This window comes from Rhipicephalus microplus, unplaced genomic scaffold, assembly GCF_043290135.1.
Source record: "Rhipicephalus microplus isolate Deutch F79 unplaced genomic scaffold, USDA_Rmic scaffold_13, whole genome shotgun sequence".
NCBI lineage: Eukaryota > Metazoa > Arthropoda > Arachnida > Ixodida > Ixodidae > Rhipicephalus > Rhipicephalus microplus.
In genome coordinates this window covers 29,478,546-29,499,303 of record NW_027464586.1, presented here as the reverse complement: position 1 = coordinate 29,499,303, position 20,758 = coordinate 29,478,546, and the positions used below count along the sequence as shown (strand labels likewise).

Here is a 20,758-nt window from a genome sequence, read left to right as displayed (position 1 = left end):
GTGAACACAAGAAATATGTACTTTAAAGGTGTTTTAAATTGCAATCAGCATCGACAAGTACAAAAAAAGAACAATTTTTATATAATCCGAAGTCAGCGACAATTGAGCAAAAATGATGAAGCACAATGCCGAAAGATTACTAAAAACATACAGCTTATGAAAACATTACTGAGCATAACAAAGGAAACAATCCGGAGAAGCGAAGGCACAACAACTAAAACCTCGCCAAAAGGTAAAAAAGAAAGGAAAAGAAAACCTTGCAAAACCACATAAAACATGGCTTTGTGTGCAGGGCATTTCCCTGTCCCAAAGTAATATTTATGGCATGCTTATGCATTTGTTGACCGAGCGTCTACGACGACGTGAACACAAGAAATATGTACTTTAAAGGTGTTTTAAATTGCAATCAGCATCGACTAGTACAATAAAAGAACAATTTTATATAATCCGTAGTCAGCGACAATTGAGCAAAAATGATGAAGCACAATGCCGAAAGATTACAAAAAACATACAGCTTATGAAAACATTACTGAGCATAACAAAGGAAACAATCCGGAGAAGCGAAGCCACAACAACTAAAACCTCGCCAAAAGGTAAAAAAGAAAGGAAAAGAAAACCTTGCAAAACCACATAAAACATGGCTTTGTGTGCAGGGCATTTACCTGTCCCAAAGTAATATTTATGGCATGCTTATGCATTTGTTATTGAATAGCCTGATATGAAACGCTTGAATAATATCGCTTTCAGTCTTTTCACGTGTCTTAGCCATGACTGGCTTATTATTAAGTCGGGTTGTACAGTGCTCAACTCTCAAGTCTATAACGATGGAGCGTCGCGTGCAGAACAGCACGGGTGACATCTGTAGTCGCAAATAGGCTGAATCTGAGCTTGCGCGGCGCTAGTGATGTGCCTGCCTTGCAATACTGATCCGGGTTTATCACCGTAGATGCAACAACTGATTTAGCTGTTGAAAGCGCTCTGAATAATTATCAAAAAACAAAAACAAGCAAGAAAAAAACGAAAGCGAAGCGTTCTCGCTATGATATGATATCGCGAATTGAAAATAAGTTTAGAGTATAAAAGCGCCTATCCGGGCCATCGCTAGTTTCTTTTCATTTATTTTGTTTCCGTTCTATAATGTTAACAACGCTTCGATGGCCAAATCGGTCATCGCTGCTACGGAGATAAAGCTAAGTGACCTCCACTTTATCATTTTGAACCCATACTGTGCTCACGATTGCGCTCATTGAGGCATCAGCCCGTCTGCCCTTTCTCTCTTTCTTGAGCTTGCTCAGCAAGTTCAGCTTTCATGTATGAATTGATCAACTTGCGAAAATCCATTGTTTCAACACAAACCCCTTGATTTTGTTTAGAGCGGGGAGTTCTTTGGAGTTTAGGTGTTCCAAAATTCACAGCTAACAACGTCTTGCATCAAGAAGCTCAGATACCCACTCTAGCTTGTATATTAGGTACTATACAAGTTAAAACCTATTTAAAATGTCATCAATCTGCTGTAAGAAGAGTGAAATTGTATTTTTTCACGAATTTAGCGTCTCTTTTTTTGAAGAGCATTGGTCCCATGTATACAAACCAAGTGGTCGTTGTTGAAACCCCAAAAAATTTTTTAATGCTAATATATTCGAGACGATTTCATGAGACAAAACCATCGCCAATGTACCACCAGATATCCATGATATTTTTTCCAAGCAATCTTAAACATTCGCCCTCTATGTAGTGAATGCCCTATTAAAACAACACCTGTTTCAATTAGTAATTAATACTGCAATTGCCACAAATGCATCTATGAGAGACGAAACATCAGGTGTTGGTATTTTTTTCTCATTCATGATACTTCTCATACTCATTAGACTTTTCAGATGATACACTCATATTTTAAGCTAATTCAACAGATTTTATTAAACATCTTCAAAAACTTCATGAAAATCACTCGAGAGCTGTGATAGTGATTTATTCATTGTTCATCGCTATCATCGTCATTGAAATCAGCTCTACTAAATACATTTAAATCATTGATGCTTCCAAATATTTGTCTATTGCGATAGATATGGGCGTCAGGTCATCCTGGCATATTTACAAATAAGATGGCGGACTTGATTATCGCTTGGTGTACTGAATGTGCCAATCATGCCCCTTACAGCATATGTTACAGCAGCGAAAATGAGGAAATGTTTCCTTCTTGAGGTCTCGTTGCGGATTATTAAATCGAATCCAAAATGATCGCACTTTCACTTCGCACAAACTAATAAAATGTGTTCCACGTGCAGATTTGAAGCGTTCGTGGCAAAATTACGAGGCCAAATACCACTACCTAATTTGTACCTGAACTATTCGGGTGAGGTGTCATCCCCTTTGTGCTCTAGCTATAACGTACCTGCAAATATTGACCATTCTCTGCTAAGATATCACCATTTCAAAAATAAAAAATGCTTGAAGTTTTGTTCTAAAACCAGGTATTCTACATAGTACTTCGAATATTCTGTGCTTCGAGAATGCTTTATTGCCATTCAGCGAGAAGAAAGTCTGTGGAAACACCTGCGAATTCTTGTCACGCAAGAACATTACCTTGCTGAGTCATTCATCAACTATTTTTACAAAACAAGCTTAAATTCAACATTTCAGTATTATATAGCATTAATTTAACCTTCTAAATGGTAATGTATATTCAATCATTTGAGCTCATTCAAAAATTCTGTTTCCTTTCTTTTCTTTGTTATTTTTTATTTTCTTTTTGTCAAAAATCATCGTGTTCTTTTGAAGCACAAAGTATTTTTTTTCCTTTTTTCCTGTGCATATACCTTAATTTTTCACTTAAGTTAACCACCGGCTCCTTGGATAATCCCCCTTAGAGGGTAAGAGACAGAACAGAGGTGTAAGCAAGCAAGCGAAAATGGCGGCAACGCGTGATGCTGTCGACGCTGTTCCTCTCTCCCAAGTAGTCGAGCGCCTCGTCAACATGCTCGACCAAGTGGAGAAGCGTGTGGAGTTGCTGCGAGAGCATGCTGCCTCTCTCGAGCAGGAGCGCAAAGGGCTCGTCGACACCCTCAGCTCAGTGGCCGCCAGCCAGGAGCTCACCTCTCTTACACCGGGTACGTCTTCTTCGTTTCGATTACATAAATGGTCTTGTTTTTCAACCCCAACGCGCTACGTCTCGCCAATATGACAAAAATGAGCGTTACACACACGAAGCAATGGCAACAGGCGGCGCTGATTAACGTTCCCACGTCTGAAATGCACATGCATACCCCTTAAAGTGAGCAAGGGCATAGCCACCGTGATGGCTCAATTGGTACGGCATCGGATGCGTTATTCGAAGGTCGCACGTTCCCTCCCTGCCGAAGGCTAGTTATATTTTCGCCCATTTTTCTTTCCTCACTATTAGATTACAATTACTTGTAATAGCGTTCCCTATATTTTCCCAGGTATAAGTGTTTTTCAGTTCTCATTAAGGAAGCATAGTTGTATTACAGGCATTATTGTACGCAAAGAAGCACAGGCGTTCATTTACACCATAACTTTTCGTGGGACGTGGATATCAACACCTTAAGTACCGAAGCTTCCACTTCACTTGAATACCTGCTCCATAATTAGGCTACAAGCAACGGGAGAAAACTCACTTATCAATCCCATGTTTGCCCACGTACTCAGATTTGGGTGCACGTTAAAGAACCCCAGGTGGTCAAAATTTCCGGAGCCCTCCACTACGGCGTCTCTCATAATCATATGGTGGTTTTGGGACGTTAAACCCCACATATCAATCAATCATGTTTGCCCACAGCTGGAATATGCATCATTGTGGTCCCCTTGTCATATCTACCTCACTAACAATCTGGAGTGTGTGCCGAACAGAGCCACTCCTTTCATTGCTCGTAAGTATGTTGTTACAGGGTCGTGACGTCGACGAAGGCAGAGGCGACTTGTCCAAAATGAAATTGTTTAGTTGGCCTAACTTGTGACCTGTAAACTTACAGCGATACACACCGGCACTCATTGCAGCAAACCAAGCATCAGCCATCGATCAGCTGAAAAGCGATGATGCGCGCCGGCATTATTACATGTGCCATCGAATATTCCAGCACTATCACTAGCAGCCACGTAAGTGCTGGAAGAATTTGTGATGCTCCCGTAGTGCGTGTAATTGCATATGAAGGTTGTACGATTATCTCGATGGTTCATTAGTTATCGACGTGGTTGCGCAAGGCAGGACTTACACGTGTAGTTGCACCATAACAAAATTTCAGAAAGGAGCGTGACAGTCGCCCCGCTGTGGTGGTCTAGTGGCTAAGGTACTCGGCTGCTGACTCACATCGCGGGATCGAATCCCGGCTGCGGCAGCTGCATTTCCGATGAAGGCGGAAATGATGTAGCCCCGTGTGCTCAGATTTGGGTGCACGTTAAAGAGCCCCAGCTGGTCGAAACTTTCGAAGCCCTTCAATACGGCGTCTCTCGTAATCATATCGTGGTTTTGGGACGCTAAACCCCACGTATCAATAGAGGAGCGGGGCAGTATTGTCGTGACGTGCCCGAAAGGAGCTGACTCGATGCTCAGATGAAACTGTTTAGAACTTCTGGCCAAGAAACTGAAGGTTGGCTAACAGCAATACACGGGCACTGATAGCAGTGAACAGAGTGTCGGCCGTCGATCAAATGACAAGTGGTGAGGCGTGTTTGCATTTTTACACGTGCCATCAAATTCTCTAGCGTTATCATTAGTGACGACGTAGACTCCTGGATTATCTGTAATGTTCGCAAAGTGGACGTAATCTTAAAAAACTGATCCTCTGCAGTGCTAAAGCTTCTCGGACACTGCAGGTGCGGTTTGCGCTGAGTGTCCGAGAATAAAACGTGGCGATAACAAAACTTTAAAAGGGAACGTGTCACTGCCCCCCTTTGAAAAAGGCATCGTTTCAATGCTTTAACCAAGATAAAAGCGCCATACTACAGTGCAAAAATAAACGATAAGTACAAGCAACAAACCAGCACAGAAAAAGCAATAAAATAAAGTCCTCAGCTTAGCGCATGAAATGCCTAAAGGCACAAGACATGAACGACTTCAAGTCGCACAGGCGCCGTCGAGAGTTCTTAATTCGATCGGGAACAACCTCGTAGTCGAGTGTACTAAGCCATCGAACTATTATGTATGGTTCGAAGTAGCGTCGCAGAAATGTCTCACTTCGTCTACGAAGGTGTATCGTCATGTTGGTTTTTGACTCGGTGGCTGCCGAGTTGTCGAGCCTCTTCGGTGCGCTAAAGGTACTCAATCACATCGAGGTTTTCTTCGTCGGTGACTTTGATGAACATGCCTCAAGTGTAGATCCCGTGTTTTTCTGTAGAACAGCCTGTTTGGTGTAATCTGCTTCGTTTCTTGTAAGGCGCTGTTCTATGCGAAGGTCAGATGCGGAAGAATCGCATCTCAAGTGCTGTGTTCGACGTCGACGTACACAGCCAGCATATCGGCGATGATTTTACTAAGACGCTTGGTGAGGCCATTGGTCTGTGGGTGGTAAGGGCGGATTCCGCGGTGGCTTGTCTTGCTGTACCATAGAATCGCCTGGGTTGGTCCACGGTGAAAACCGTTAAGGGGCCTCACATTACAGAAAGGAGAGGCATGTTACATATCGGAAATGGGAAACAACCCTTACTAAATAAATTCGACAACGGAACTTCAATACTTGACAGAATCATTCACAAATAGATGACATATCAACTACGTAAAGAAACACTACGCAGCAGTAGCGATAATGCAGGTTATGAATCCACAAGAAACAAGTGATGAACCGCAACAATGCAACGAAAAAAGAAAGAACCGAAAGGCATGACATACTGCGTGAAAAAGGCATGACTGACCCTCCCACTTTTAAATTCACATATAAACCCAATAAAGTGGCTGGGGGAATATCCGCCGTGATAGCTCAGTGGTAGAGCATCGAATGCGTTATTCGAAGATTGCAGGTTCGATCCCTGCTCACAGCAAGTTATTTTCTCACCCACTTTTCTTTCTTCTTATTTACATTACATTAGTTCTAATGACTTCCTCTATACAATCCTTGACTATGTTGTCTGTTAGATCTCATTATATTGTGTCAAAACACGGAAAAACGAGCCCTTAGGTATTCACTTCTTTCCCTTATCACTGATAGGTATCCACTTCTTTCCCCTATCACTGATATGGCGAACTGTCCGGGGTCTTGGCACAACCTTGGGACCGCGACACTCGTTTACATCTCTATCACTTCACCTACAATGCAGAGAGACTGGCGTCGCAGAATTCTTCTGTAGAAGGATTGCCGGTGATTCCGATTTCACGGTATCAAGAATGGGAACACTTGAAAACCCACCGCCCTCACGTGATCCTCGTAGAATAGCTAGTTTTGTATGGATGAGCTAGAGGCGGCACTGGCACTGTGCGGACGTCCGGACCTGACGGCATTACCTACCGTGCCCTTTGTAATCTTGGAAACGAAGCTCGGTAGGTACTCTTACACCTATACAACGACTCCTGGCAGACTGGTACGTTCTCCAGGCATGAAAGTCAAGTCGCTTCATTCCACTACTAAAGGCTGGTAAATCTCCTTTGGATATTGCCTCATACCGTCCTATCGCGCTTGCCAGTTGTGTGGGAAAAACATTGGAACGAATTATTCTACTACGAATGGAGTGGTATTTAGATCACTACGAAATCTATCCAGTATTCATGACTGGATTCAGGCACGACCATTCGTCAATCGACAACGTTGCTGATCTGGTGACATATGTTCCACACCAGAAAGCCTGTAAGAGACTGTGTGCCGCTCTGTTTTTAGACTTCAAGGGGCTTACGACAATGTCACCCATGAAGCCATCCTTAGTGCTTTGGAAGCAGTAGGTCTTGGTGGCAAGATATATATGTGGGTGTACAGCAACTTACAGCTAAGATTAATTTACGTGATGACAGCAAATGACCTATCACCTGATTATTACAGCAGCCAAGTAGGTCCTCAGGGAGGAGTGCTAAGCCCAACACTTTTCAATCTAACTCTCATTGGACTAGTCGAGCAGCTACCTAGCACTGTAGAACTTTCTGCCTACGCTGATGACATCTGCTTTTTGACAAGGCCTCGGCTTCGCGCACGCCTTCAGGAGGCTGCAACAACGACGTCATGCTACCTTCGTGAACAAGGCCTCGAGGTGTTCTGCGGAAAATGTGCTGCGGTAGCGTTCACGCGGAAACCAATGTCTGCTTACAGCATACCGATTAATGAAGAATACATATCGTTCAGCAGAAGCCACATGTTCTTGGCAGTCATAATAGACAGAAACCTGTCGTGGACTCCACACGTGAACTATGTGAACAAGCGGCTGATCGCAACATGCCACATGTACAAATTACTTGCAGGGGAGAATTGGAAGTGCCCATACCATCCATGCTATAACTGTACGGAGTGCTGTTTATCGTATTCTTGCGGTACAGCTTACCTGCAATATGTAACACAGGCAAGACCAACCAGCCCGTAATTCAGAGCATTCAAGCACAAGCACTTAAGATATGCCTTGCATTACCGCGCAGTGCTTCAACGGCTGAAACCATTGAAATCGCTCAAGATCACTCGATAAAGACACATGATATTTCCGAGACAATGCGTATGCACCTCCGGCATTATGCCAGGACCCCTTATTACCGCTTGGCGAGCCTAGCTGCTGAAAGGCCCCGCATGACGTATGGTGCTACTGACTACAAGCATCGTTCATTGTTTACTGAGACGGACACATCCGCATCAAAGCCACTGCTTCCTCTTTGAAGCTTGAGCCAGCCACGAGTTCACCTAATGATTCCAAGAATGAGGCGAAAATCGGACTTCCGACACTTGCCCTGAAACAACTGAGCCTATTCATACTGAGTCACCAGTTAGTGCGGGTGTATGTGTTTGAATTTTTTTGTTTCTTTTGCCACCCCGTGGGGGAGGTGCGCGTACATTGAACACGCAAATTTTTGTAGTAAAGCTCAGACTTTTTTTCTTTTGTAGTTCAGGGCTCGAGTTTAGTAATTATCGAGTATAGGGACAATTGGTGTCAGAAAGACATGGTTAAAAAGACGGTAAAGTGTTTAGGATGTGGAGTGGGTTTGAAAGTGGAACCAAGTGTAGAAGAGGCTGACGCAAAGTGTAGGCAATGTGAGGTCGAGGAAAAAATGGAGAAAATGATGGTTGCCCAGACTGCACGGCTGGTGAGAATCGCCGAGCTCGAGACTGCGTTGGCGACAGAGCAAGAGAAAACGAGGGTAATGGGAGAAAGGCTGAAGTCCGCCGAGGAAGCACTAGCCAATGTCAACATAAAAGTGGCCTACGGAGCGAACAGTAGGGAACCGGCAACCAGAACGGCGGAGAAGGAAGAGCAAGCAAGTTTGGAAAAAAACAGGTTCAGCCGGTTCCACTGTCGCAAGGCCAAGCTTCAGCGAGGTAGTGTGGGGGTTGGGAGGGGACAAAGCAGCCAGCGTCACAGGTGCAAGTAGCCCCCAGGTGCAGGACGCTCCAGCTGAAAAGCCACAGCATGTGATAATCGTCGGGGACTCGAATTTAAATCGATGCACAGAAGCCCTCAAAATGAGGGTAAGAGGTGACAAGAGGGTTGCAGTAGGGGCGTTCCAAGGACGCAAGCTGGAAGCAGTTATGAGGCAAGCGAGCGCGAAACTAAAAAGAACAGCTAATAGACGAAACGTCGTGATAATTTCAGGTGGTTTAAACGATGTCCTAAATGAAGATACAGCAGGACTAGCAACCACACTGGCGAAAGGCGTCGATGACATGCGCGCCACTTCTCCTCAGGTACAGGTAGTCAAATGCACGATACCTGAGGTACCGGTGCGTGATGGCAACCTGCAAAGAGCGGTTGTAAACGCAAACCAAGAGATATGGCGGATGAGTCGAGAGAAAGGCTTTGAGGTTGTGGAAATAAACAGAGCGGTGCATAGGTGGGGTGGTTTTCAATGAGACAGAATTTACTTCGAGGGGCGGCTAGGTCATGAGGTGGGTTGGCGACTTGCAGGATGCGCAGTAGCTTTTTGGGGGGGAAAGCAGGACCTTCGTTGTGCAGTATAGCCAGTAACGAGTAAAACAGCCAGGGATACCCTTTGACAGGTGGTATGGACAGATACGATGCCAAAGTGGCCCCAGTATCTAAGATAGGTAGAGTCCGGGGCATAATTAGATGTAGCCACGAGCGCCAAGCCAATTCAGACATAGGGTATATTAACATGCAGGGTGGTAGGAACAGACTGAAGTGGGAGAGATAGAAGAACAGCTAAGGGAAGATTAGCCGATAGTATACGGTTTTGTAGAAACACATCTCAGGGACATGGAAACACTTCCTAACAATCCGGACTACGCGTGGAAATATTGTAGTAGAACAGAAGGCAGCAGAAAGGGGGGTGGTTAGGGGCATTCATTCATAAAAGTACAGATTAGCAAAGGATCAAGCAGGAGTGCAAGGAACATTTATGGCTAAAAGGGAAAGAAAGGTCAAATGACACTCCTTGATTTCGTGTGCTTGTGGACGGGAGCAAAGGCCAGAGAGGAAAACCAGGCAATAATAGAGTGTATATCAAAGGACATCCAGGAGTTAGGAAGAGACTGCGAGATATTTATGCTAGGATAAATGAATGCGCACATATAAAATATAGATGGGTATACTGACCCGACAGGGAAAATGATCATGGACATCTGTGAAAGGCTTCATTTGATCATTTGAAACTGTACCGAGAAGTGTGAAGGGCAAATAGCATGGGAGGTAGGAAGGCTGCAGTCGACGATGGATTATGCACTGATGTCACATAGGATGTATGATAAGCTTAGGGGAATGCACATAGATGAACGTGGCTCCAGATGTCTGGGTAGTGATCACAAACGCATCAAGATAAGTTTTGGAAGAGCAGTGAAAGTGGGAAGGAGACAAGATGAGCAACTACAGGAAAACTTTTATCCAGAAAGGCAAATTGAAATAGCCACTAAAGAAATTGAGAAAATAATCCCGGAGGGTAATAGAACAGTGTGGACATACATTAATCTAATTAGACTGTTTGAGCTAGAGCTTGCTAAGACGCGTGACAAGTCACCCCAGAAAAGAAGACACAAACCCAAAAGTTGGTGGGATCAGGAAGTTAAGAGAGCCAGAGCAAAACGTCAGGAAGCCTCTAGAGAACACAGACATGCTAAGCAGTAGGGTGAACCCACAGATGATGTTGAAAGAAAATAGGAAACCTTTCTAAGCTGTAGAAGCGATGCATCCCTTCTGATCAATGAAAAGATTAGAAGAAAGGGAGCTCAGTAGCTGGCAGAAGTACGTGAAAAAGTACATGAAAGGCAGCTGCGAAATTTTGGAACCATATAAACTCCCTGAGAAATAAGACGAACCTAGAGCAGAGGTTTATAACTATAGCTCAAGGTGCAAGGCTAGAAGGGGACGAAGCTATTGAATATATAAGAACAAGGGTGACAGAAAAATTTGAACAAAGAATAAGCTTTCACCACAATAAACAAGGATGAATCAAGTGGTGCAATGGCTCCAATTTCACAACGAGAGTGGGAAAGGGCTGAGAAAAGATTTCCTAGTAGTACATCAACAGGCCCAGATGGCATTCCAATTACACTGATAAAGACATTAGTTCTGAAGTCTAAGCAGGCTTCGAGAGAGGCAGTGAGCAAACTAATATTCGATGGTGGAGTACCCGATGGATGGAAACATAGCACGATGAGCATGATCTATAAAGGAAAGGGGGACAAAGCTGACAAAAACAACTACCGTCCTATAACAGTGACATCTGTGGTCTACAGGCTGACGATGCAGATTATAAAGGAAAGACTGCAGTCATGGATAGAGGATGAGGGGGTGCTGGGGGAACTGCAGAATGGGTTCCGGAAACAAAGGAAGTTTGAAGACAATCTGTTCTCACTGACGCAGTGCATCGAAATAGCAGATAAGGAACACAGGCCCCTGTGGCTAGCATTTTTGGATATCAAGGGAGCGTACGATAGCGTGGTTCAAGAGGAATTGTGGGGAATACTGGACACACTAGGCGTGCAACATGTAGTGACTAATCTTTTAGGGATATCTATAACAATAACAAGGTAGTTATAAAGTGGGAAAAACAGGTATCCAAGCCTGCAGAGGTAAAACGGGGCCTTGGGCAGGGGTGTTTCCTGTCACCCTTATTATTTATGATGTACCTACAAGGATTAGAGGCCAAATTAGAGGGAAGTGGACTAGAATTCAACCTCTCTTTAGTCAAACAAGGAAAACTAATTGATCAGGAACTACCAGCATTAAGTACGCAGATGATATAGTGCTAATGGCCAACAACAAGGAAGATTTGCAGAGATTGATGGACATCTGTGGTTATGAGAAGATAGGTTAGATTTTAGATTCAGTAAGAAAAAAATCAGCAGTCATGATTTTCAATGACAACGAAGGTAGTGAGCTTAGAATACAGGAGGTCACGCTAGAGATAACAGATAAATACAAATATCTGGGCGCATGGATAAGCAATGGGACCGAGTACCCGAGGGAACACGAATTATACGTGACGACTAAAGGTAACAGGAATGCAGTGATGAAAAATAGGGCACTGTGGAATTACAATAGGTAGGTATGATGTTGTGAGAGGAATACGGAAAGGAGTCATGGTTCCTGGGCTGACGTTCGGCAATGCGGTCTTGTGCATGAGATCAGAAGTTCAAGCAAGATTAGAAATTAAGCAACGTGGAATAGGTAGGCTTGCTTTAGGAGCTCACAGGAATACACCAAATCGGGGAGTACAAGGTGATATAGGTAGGACATCATTTGAGGGCAGGGAACCTGCAAGCAAGATAAAATTTGAGAAGCAAATGAGAGAAATGGGGGAGGAGCGTTGGGCTAGGAAGGTTTTCAGCTACTTGTACATGAAGAATGTCGATACAAAATGGAGGAAGCGAACCAGGAAATTGACTGGTAAATACTTAGAAAACAGCAGGTGGCCAAACCAAAAAGAACTATCGGTTAAGAAGAAAGTGAAGGAAACGGAGACTGACTTGTGGAGAATCGGCATGATATAGAAATCCGCACTAGAGATCTATCGAATTTTTAAGCAGGCAATATCCAAGGAAAGGATCTATGCTAATACTCGGGGTAGTTCTCAGGTAGAAGGGGTAGACACAGTACGCAGTGCGTGTGGAGAGGAAGAAGAAACTGCCGAACACTTGATAATGTTCTGTAAAGGGCTTCACCCTATAGTTCAGAATGTTGGCGGAGAGTTTTTCAAAGCACTAGGGTTTAGGGACAGGGAGCGCAAAATATACTTTAAACGGGTAGTCTTAATTAGAAGGACGTTATCTGATTGGTGGCTAAAGTCAAGGCACGAGTGAAAATTAAACCCTTCACTGCAAAGTACGAATCCTCAACTTTACTGTTTAAAGGGAAAAAAAGATAAACCTAATGGTTAGTTCACTAAGTATTACGGCTAGGTGGCGTCAACCACCGCCCGATCTAAAGGGTACAGCCACATCCATCCATCCATCCAACCATTAACGTTCCAAATCACACATAAAAGCAATAAAGTTATTGGGGGAATAGTCGCCGTGATAGCTCAATGGTAGAGTATAGAACGCGTTATTCGAAGGTCGCAGATTCAATTCCTCCTCACGGCAAGTTATTTTTCACCCACTTTTCTTTTTATTTACATTACATTAGTTCTAATAACTGCCCCTATATATTCCTTGACAGTATTGTCTGTCATATCTCATTAATATTGTGTCAAAACACAAAAAACCAGCCCGCAGGTATACACTTTTTCCCCTTATTCACTAACGAGGGTCTCGTACTGGCAGTGTTGCTGTTGGGTTGTATGCGAGCGAGTATTGATCAGCTGCCAGCTCGTAATAAGTTCACGTTCTACGTGACACCATACAGGCTTAAAAAAGAGTGTACCACACTCGCCGCCATTGCTGCAGGGGGCGTGACTGACACTACCACCTTCAAATTTACATATAAACCCAATAATGTGGCTGGGGCAATAGCCCCGTTATAGCTCAGTCGTAGAGCATCGAACGCTTTATTCGAAGGTCGTATGTTCGATTCCTGCTCACGGCAATGTATTTTTCACCCACTTTTTTCTCTTCTTATTTACATTACATTAGCTTTAATAACTTCCCCTATACATTCCTTGACATTATTGTCTATTAGACCTCATTAATATTGTGTCAGAACACGGGCCTCTGAAAACTTCCTGTAAGCACGCGGTAAACAGCATTGGTGAGATTGTCTCCCCTTGCATTGCACCCTTCTGGATTGGTATTCTGTTGCGTTTTTGTGAAGCAACAGAATGTATGCTTCATCTACGCCCTGATTCCGGAATGCCCGCATGGCTGCTGATATTTCTACTGAATCAAACGCCTTCTCGTAGTCTATGAAGGCTATGTATAGTGGTTAACTATATCCTGAGCATTTGACAGTAGATTGCTCATTAACTCGGGGGACGGATTGCAACTCATGATTACGGACAAGGAGACCAGAAAGGTGGGTCGTAATGTTGATCTGCATAAAACGAAAGTAATGTACGACAACCTCGGAAGAGAGCAGAGCTTCAAGATAGGTAATGGTGCAAGTTATAAAAGACTATGTCTACTTAGGTCAGGTAATAACCGCGGAGCCGAACCACGAGATAAGTAACTAGAAGAATAAGAATGGGGTGGAGCACAATTGGCAAGCACTCTCAAACTAGGACAGGTAGATTGCCACTATCCCTCCAGAGGAATGTATATAACAGCTTGTCTTGCCAATACTTAGCTACGGATCAGAAACCGGGAGACTTAGAAAGATGGTTCAGCTTAAATTGAGGACGACGAAGCGAGCAATGCAAAGAAAATGGTTGGTGTAACCTTAAGAGACAAGAATAGAGCAGAGTGGATTAGGAAACAAACGGGGGTGAGGGATATCATAGCTGAAGTCAAGAAGAGGAAATGGACATGGGCCGGGCATGTAGTGCGTAGACAGGATGATCGCTGGTCATTAAGATTAACTAACTGGATTCCCAGGGACGGCAAGCGAGTTGGGGGGGGGGTGACAGAAGGTTAAGTAGGCAGATGAGATTAAGAAGTTTGCGGGTATATAAATTGGCCGCAGCAAGCGCAGGACCGAGTTAACTGGCTGAACATGGGAGAGGCCTTTGTCCTGCAGTAGTGGACGTAGTCAGGCTGATGAATATATATATATATATATATATATATATATATATATATATATATATATATATATATATATGTTGCTACATGCATATATACTGATATTCTAGGGGGCGACGCGCGTGTGTGCCTGACGAGGAAGACGAAGGGTTGTCTCTCTGTTCGATCACTGGTGAACCGGGCACGCCATTACCGCTGGTTTGGAATATATCTAATCCCCAGCCTCGTCGTTACGGCGTCTCTTCTTTTCCGTAACATATTTGGTGGAGGTGGAACGTTCCCCGTCTTCACCACGAAGCTTCGCAGTGGCCGCACCATTCAGTCTCCGGCCATGGCTACCAATGACAACAGCCTGTCAGCGTCTCCATCTGTAGCTCCAGCCACTACATACCTGACGATGCCCCCCCCCGTGATCCAGGCACATTCCCCGCACAACCTGGGCTCGACGTCGACTACTGGCTCCGTATGTACGAGCGTGTTAGCCACACACACCGATGGGACCCTACCATGATGCTCGCCAACGTAATATTTTACTTGGACGGCACCCCACGGGTATGGTTCGATGCCCATGAGACCGAGCTCACCAGCTGGGATACCTTCAAGGAGCGACTACGCGACATCTTTGGGGACCCGTCCGGTCGCCAAATAGAAGCGCGAAAAGAACTCGCCGCTCGTGTGGAGTCGTCAACAGAGTCGTATGTCTCGTACATACAGGATGTGCTCGCGTTGTGCCGAAAAGTCGACGAGCAAATGACAGAGAGTGACAAGGTGGGCCACATACTTAAGGGCATCGCGGACGACGCCTTCAATTTGCTCGTCTACAATAACGTCACGACCGTAGATACGACTATCAAGGAATGCCGTCGCTTTGAAATGGCCAAAAGCCGCCGTGTTCTGCCTCAATTTACGCGGCTACCAAACACGGCTGTTACATCCACTTGCACCGATCTCGGTGCCGCACCACCCATGCAGGACAGCGTGACACGAATAGTTCGACGGGAGCTTGAGGCGTCAAGTCCGACACCACTTCCTCCACATCCGCTCGATCATGGCGCCGCAGAAACGCCTCCGCCGGTCTCCGCTATTCAAGCCGTCGTGAGGCAGGAAATTGCAAAGCTTGGTTTTCCTGTGGCCTGCTCTGTGTCCCGACCAGTCTCCAGATCAATGACAACAAATGCACCACGCCATGACTTACATTTTATTCCGCGATCCCGCAATCCGGCGGAATGGAGAACTGCAGACGACAAGCCGATCTGCTTCCGCTGCCACCGAGTTCGCCATATCTCCCGCTACTGCCGCAGCACTTGGATGCCCTCAAACTGGAGTCACTTTTCCTCTAATCGACCATACGAAGACTCCCGTCGGTATTCGCCCAGTCGTGTGTACCTTTCTTCCGACATCCCCAACAGCCGCTCCACTGCTCGTTCGCCGCCACCTCAACGTCGCCGTTCCCCATCGCCCCAACCACGCCGCTATCCATCGCCGGTCAACTGTGGATCCTCTCGGATGGAAAACTAGATCATGCAGCTCCAGGAGGTAGTGCTGCATCGCTTGCGAACGATCCAAATCCTTCATTGACGCTCCCCACTGATACAAACTTGATTGAGGTGTATGTGGACGGTATTTCCTTGACGGCGTCAGTCGATGCCGGAGCTCAACTGTCTATAATGAGTGCTCATCTGTGTCGCCTGCTCAAAAAAGTCCTCACGCCTGCAGCAACTAAAGCCCTCCGTGTCGCTGATGGTGGAACTGTGGCCATCACTGGAATGTGTACCGCTCGTGTTAGTATTGCCGGCCGCCATGTTCCCGTTTTATTTACGGTGCTTGAAAATTGCCCCCACGACCTAATCTTTGGCATGGACTTCCTATCGACGCATTCTGCCCTCATCGATTGTGCCGCTGGTACTATCTGCCTAGAACTTCCTCTTCTCCCGGATTCTGACCCTGAACTCCCGAACAGCTTGTGCACCACTGACTTCTTCCGGATACCGCCTAAAGCTCTCACATTCATCGAATTGGCAAAACCCTCTCCCGTGCTTGACGGTGATTATATCGTGACGCCGATTACTGATGTTCTCCTGGCGCGTGACATTACTGTCCCACACTCTGTCGTAAGCATGGCCTCTAACCGAACATATTTACCTGTTATCAATTTCGGTTTCATAAAACAAGTGCTACGCCAAGGAATTTCAGTCGCCACACTAAGGCCCTTAATTGACGACCACGTCACCTGTTTTACGGCAGACGTATGTCCCGAGCACCCACATCACTCGCAGGATGTCACGTGCCTCGATGCGACCTTACGCTTCATGATCGCTCCGGACCTCAAACCTGAGAAGTCAACTGCGCTATGCCGCCTTCTGGCTTCATACCGTGACATATTCGACGTCGACTACCGTCCACTCGGCCAGACTTCACTCGTCAAGCACCGCATTAACACAGGTGATTCTCATCCCATTCATCGGCGACCATACCGGGTGTCTGCCACTGAGCGTAAAATAATTCAACAATAAGTCACCAAGATGTTAGCCAAAGGAATTATTGAACCCTCTTCGAGCCCATGGGCGTCCGCCGTTGTGCTCGTTAAAAAGAAAGATGGCACGTGGCGCTTCTGCGTGGATTACCGTCATCTGAATAGAATCACGAAAAGAGACGTTTACCCCTTACCCCGCATCGATGACGCTCTCGATTGTCTCCACGGCGCCCGATACTTCTACACAATAGACCTACGTTCCGACTACTGGCAGATTGCTGTCGACGAAAAAGACCAAGAGAAGACTGCATTTGTAACTCCAGACGGCCTATATCAGTTCAAGGTTATGCCATTTGGGCTATGCAACGCCCCAGCCACGTTTGAGCGCATGATGGACTCTCTGCTACAAGGGTTCAAATGGTCAACATGTCTTTGTTATCTTGACGATGTCGTTGTATATTCCCCAACATTTGAGACCCACCTTCAGCGTTTGTCAGCTATTCTCGACATATTCCACACTGCAGGCCTCCAATTGAACTCGTCGAAGTGCCGATTCAGACGCCGGCAAATTACAGTGTTGGGCCACCTTGTCGACGCCTCTGGTGTGCAGTCGGACCCCGAGAAAGTTCGTGCAGTCACCAGTTTTCCTGTACCCCAATCAGCCAAAGATGTCTGGAGTTTTGTAGGACTTTGCTCCTATTTTAGAAGGTTTGTGAAAGATTTTGCAACCATCGCTCGACCCCTCACAGAGCTTCTAAAGAAAGACGTCACATTTACGTGGGGTACCGACCAAGCTGCTGCTTTTTCTCACCTAATCACGCTACTGACGACTCCACCCATATTGGCTCACTTTGACCCATTCGCTCCGACGGAAGTTCGAACCGATGCTAGTGGTCACGGAATCGGAGCCGTGTTAGCCCAGCGCCAACGGGGACACGACCGAGTTGTCGCCTACGCTAGCTGCCTCCTCACAGCTGCTGAGCGCAACTATTCTATTACGGAGCGTGAATGTCTTGCTCTTGTTTGGGCAGTCTCAAAGTTCCGCCCATATTTATATGGTACTAATTTCACTGTGATAACTGACCAGCATGCGCTATGTTGGCTTACGTCACTGAAGGATCCTACTGGCCGGCTTGGGCGCTGGGCTCTGCGACTCCAAGAGTATACATTTACGGTGACGTACAAGTCCGGACGCCTACATCAGGACGCAGACTGCCTGTCGCGCTACCCGGTCGCTGAGTCGAGCACTATGTATGACACCGACACCGAGCCTTGCGTCTTTTCCCTTTCGCAAGTGACATGCATCGGTGACGAGCAGCGCTATGATGCGTCCTTGCGTGCTATCATTGAGAGCCTCGAATCACCATCTTCCAGTCAGTCCTATCGCTCGTTCGTGCTCCACGATGGTGTATTATACCGCCAAAGTTTTGAGCCGGATGGACCGGCTCTGCTGCTTGTCATTCCGAAACACCTTCGCTCGGAAGTTCTACATGAACTTCATGACCTTCCGACTGCTGATCACCTTGGTGTGTCACGCACTTACGACCGAATACGCCGACGCTTCTACTGGCCAGGGCTTGCACGCTCAGTCAGAAGGTACGTTGCGGCTTGTGAGAAATGTCAGCGCCGCAAAACGCCATCGACACTTCCCGCCGGACGCCTTCAACCACTCGATATTCCGTCAGAACCGTTCCTCCGCGTTGGCTTGGTCCTACTTGGCCCTTTTCCCTTGTATTCCTCGGGTAACAAGTGGACAGCCGTCGCCACCGACTACGCCACGCGTTATGCCATCACACGAGCTCTCCCAACAAGCTGCACCACAGATGTCGCCGACTTCCTCCTCAAGGACGTGATTATGCAACACGGAGCCCCACGGCAGCTGCTTACAGACCGTGGCCGCACCTTTTTGTCGAAGGTCATAGCCGACATCTTGCAGTCCTGTAGCACGAGACACAAGCTGACTACGTCATACCACCCGCAAACCAATGGACTCACGGAGCGCCTAAATCGAACTCTTACAGACATGGTCGCTAAGTATGTTTCCACCAACCACACCGACGGGGATCTCGCGTTGCCGTACGTCACATTTGCCTACAATTCTTCGCGCCATGACACTGCCGGTTACTCTCCATTTTTACTGCTGTTTGGCCGAGAACCAACATTTCCTCTAGACACCGTCATACCGTCTCCTGGAGTACCGACCAGTGAATATGCCATGGACACTATCACTCAGGCCGCTCACGCACGCGAAATCACCCGTACTCGCCTTCTGACCTCTCAAGAGAAGCAACGGCGCTTGTATGACCAACGACACCGCGACGTACACTTTCCACCCGGTTCTTTGGTACTGCTCTGGTCTCCGACCCGTCAAGTTGGCTTGTCAGAAAAACTGCTTACTCGCTACACAGGCCCATACCGTGTCCTCCGTGTGGTTACGCCTGTAACATATGAAATTGGTCCTGTCACCCCATTGCCTTCATGTGCCCAACAGGCTACCGATATTGTACATGTTGCGCGCTTGAAGCCCTACAACTCTCCTAGTGACGTTGACATCTAAATGCGCCGAGACGGCGCTTGCGCCGCCGGGGGTTATGCTATATGCATGTATACTGATATTCTATGGGGCGACGCGCGTGTGTGCCTGACGAGGAAGACGAAGGGTTGTCTCTCTGCTCGATCGCTGGTGAACCGGGCACGCCATTAGCGCTGGTTTAGAATATATCTAATCCCCAGCCTCGTCGTTACGGCGTCTCTTCTTTTTCGTAACAATATATATACGAAAAACAAAAGTGATGCTGGGCCCGGGAAAGATTATTCGTATAGGGAAGAAGACGCACGTACGAAGGGACTTTATTGACGTTTCGGCCGTGGGGCCGGCCTTCATCAGAATACAGTTTAGGGCACGAGTACTGTTTATACACTTGTGCATATCAATAAGATACAAATATGAAAACTGGCATGAAAGGCGATATATGGGCATATATATATATATATATATATATATATATATATATATATATATATATATATATATATATATATATATATATATATATATATATATATATATATATATATATATATATGTGTGTGTGTGTGCAAGTCACACAATATGAAGGGCACCTAACCTACGAGTAAAAAATATTGCTTCTATGCGCGAGCACGTGGCCAGCACGTTGTTTACAAATAAAAGATAAAACGAATAAAAGATAAAGCACAAAACATGAAGAGTAGTCCGACCAGTGAAAGCAAGGAAAACAAACTATAAAATAATAATGAAAATGACAAAGACGTTACAAAGCTGCTACGTAATCAACGGATACAGACAATGTAGTGCGAGTTGCTGAGCAAGGTTGAAAAAAAGATAAACAGGGTGATACAGATTACGCAGATAGGCAACTAAGTTTTCCTACGTTTTCATTCAGACCAGATGCGACAGCGTTGAACTTATAGATGAGGAATGATTCACGGGCTTCTCTATCATAATTTGTGCGGAAACCAGATTCTAGTTTATTTACAACGCTTACTAAAATCTGGTTTCCGCACAAATTATGATAGAGAAGCCCGTGAATCATTCCTCATCTATAAGTTCAACGCCATCGCATCTGGTCTGAATGAAAACGTAGGAAAACTTAGTTGCCTATCTGCGTAATCTGTATGACCCTGTCCATCTTTTTTCAACCTTGCTCAGCAAGTCACACTACATTGTCTGTATCCGTTGATTACGTCGCCGCTTTGTAACGTCTTTGTCATTTTTATTATTATTTTATAGTTTGTTTTCCTTGCTTTCACTGGTCGGACTACTCTTCATGTTATGTGCTTTATCTTTTATGCGTTTTAACTTTTAAAACAACGTGCTCGCCACGTGCTCGCGCATGTAAGCAATATCTTTTTACTCGTAGATTAGGTGCCCTTCATATTGTGTGACTTGCATATATATATATATATATATATATATATATATATGCCCATATATCGCCTTTCATGTCGGTTTTCATATTTGTAACTTATGATATGCACAAGTATATAAACAGCACTCGTGCCATAAACTGTGTTCTGATGAAGGCTGGACCCATGGCCG

General features: G+C 45.6%; 1 protein-coding gene across 1 annotated transcript in view; it reads left to right on the top strand.

Annotated features, from left to right (window-relative positions):
• Window positions 1–2,902: 2,902 nt before the first annotated feature.
• The window catches only part of LOC142784051 (BAG family molecular chaperone regulator 2), a 163,957-nt gene continuing 146,101 nt past the window's right edge, over window positions 2,903–20,758 (top strand). Inside the window, exon 1 of the mRNA XM_075882685.1 lies at window positions 2,903–3,107. Coding sequence (XP_075738800.1) covers window positions 2,909–3,107 — 199 coding nt within the window. The 5' untranslated portion in view covers window positions 2,903–2,908. The remainder of the gene's footprint in view (window positions 3,108–20,758) is intronic.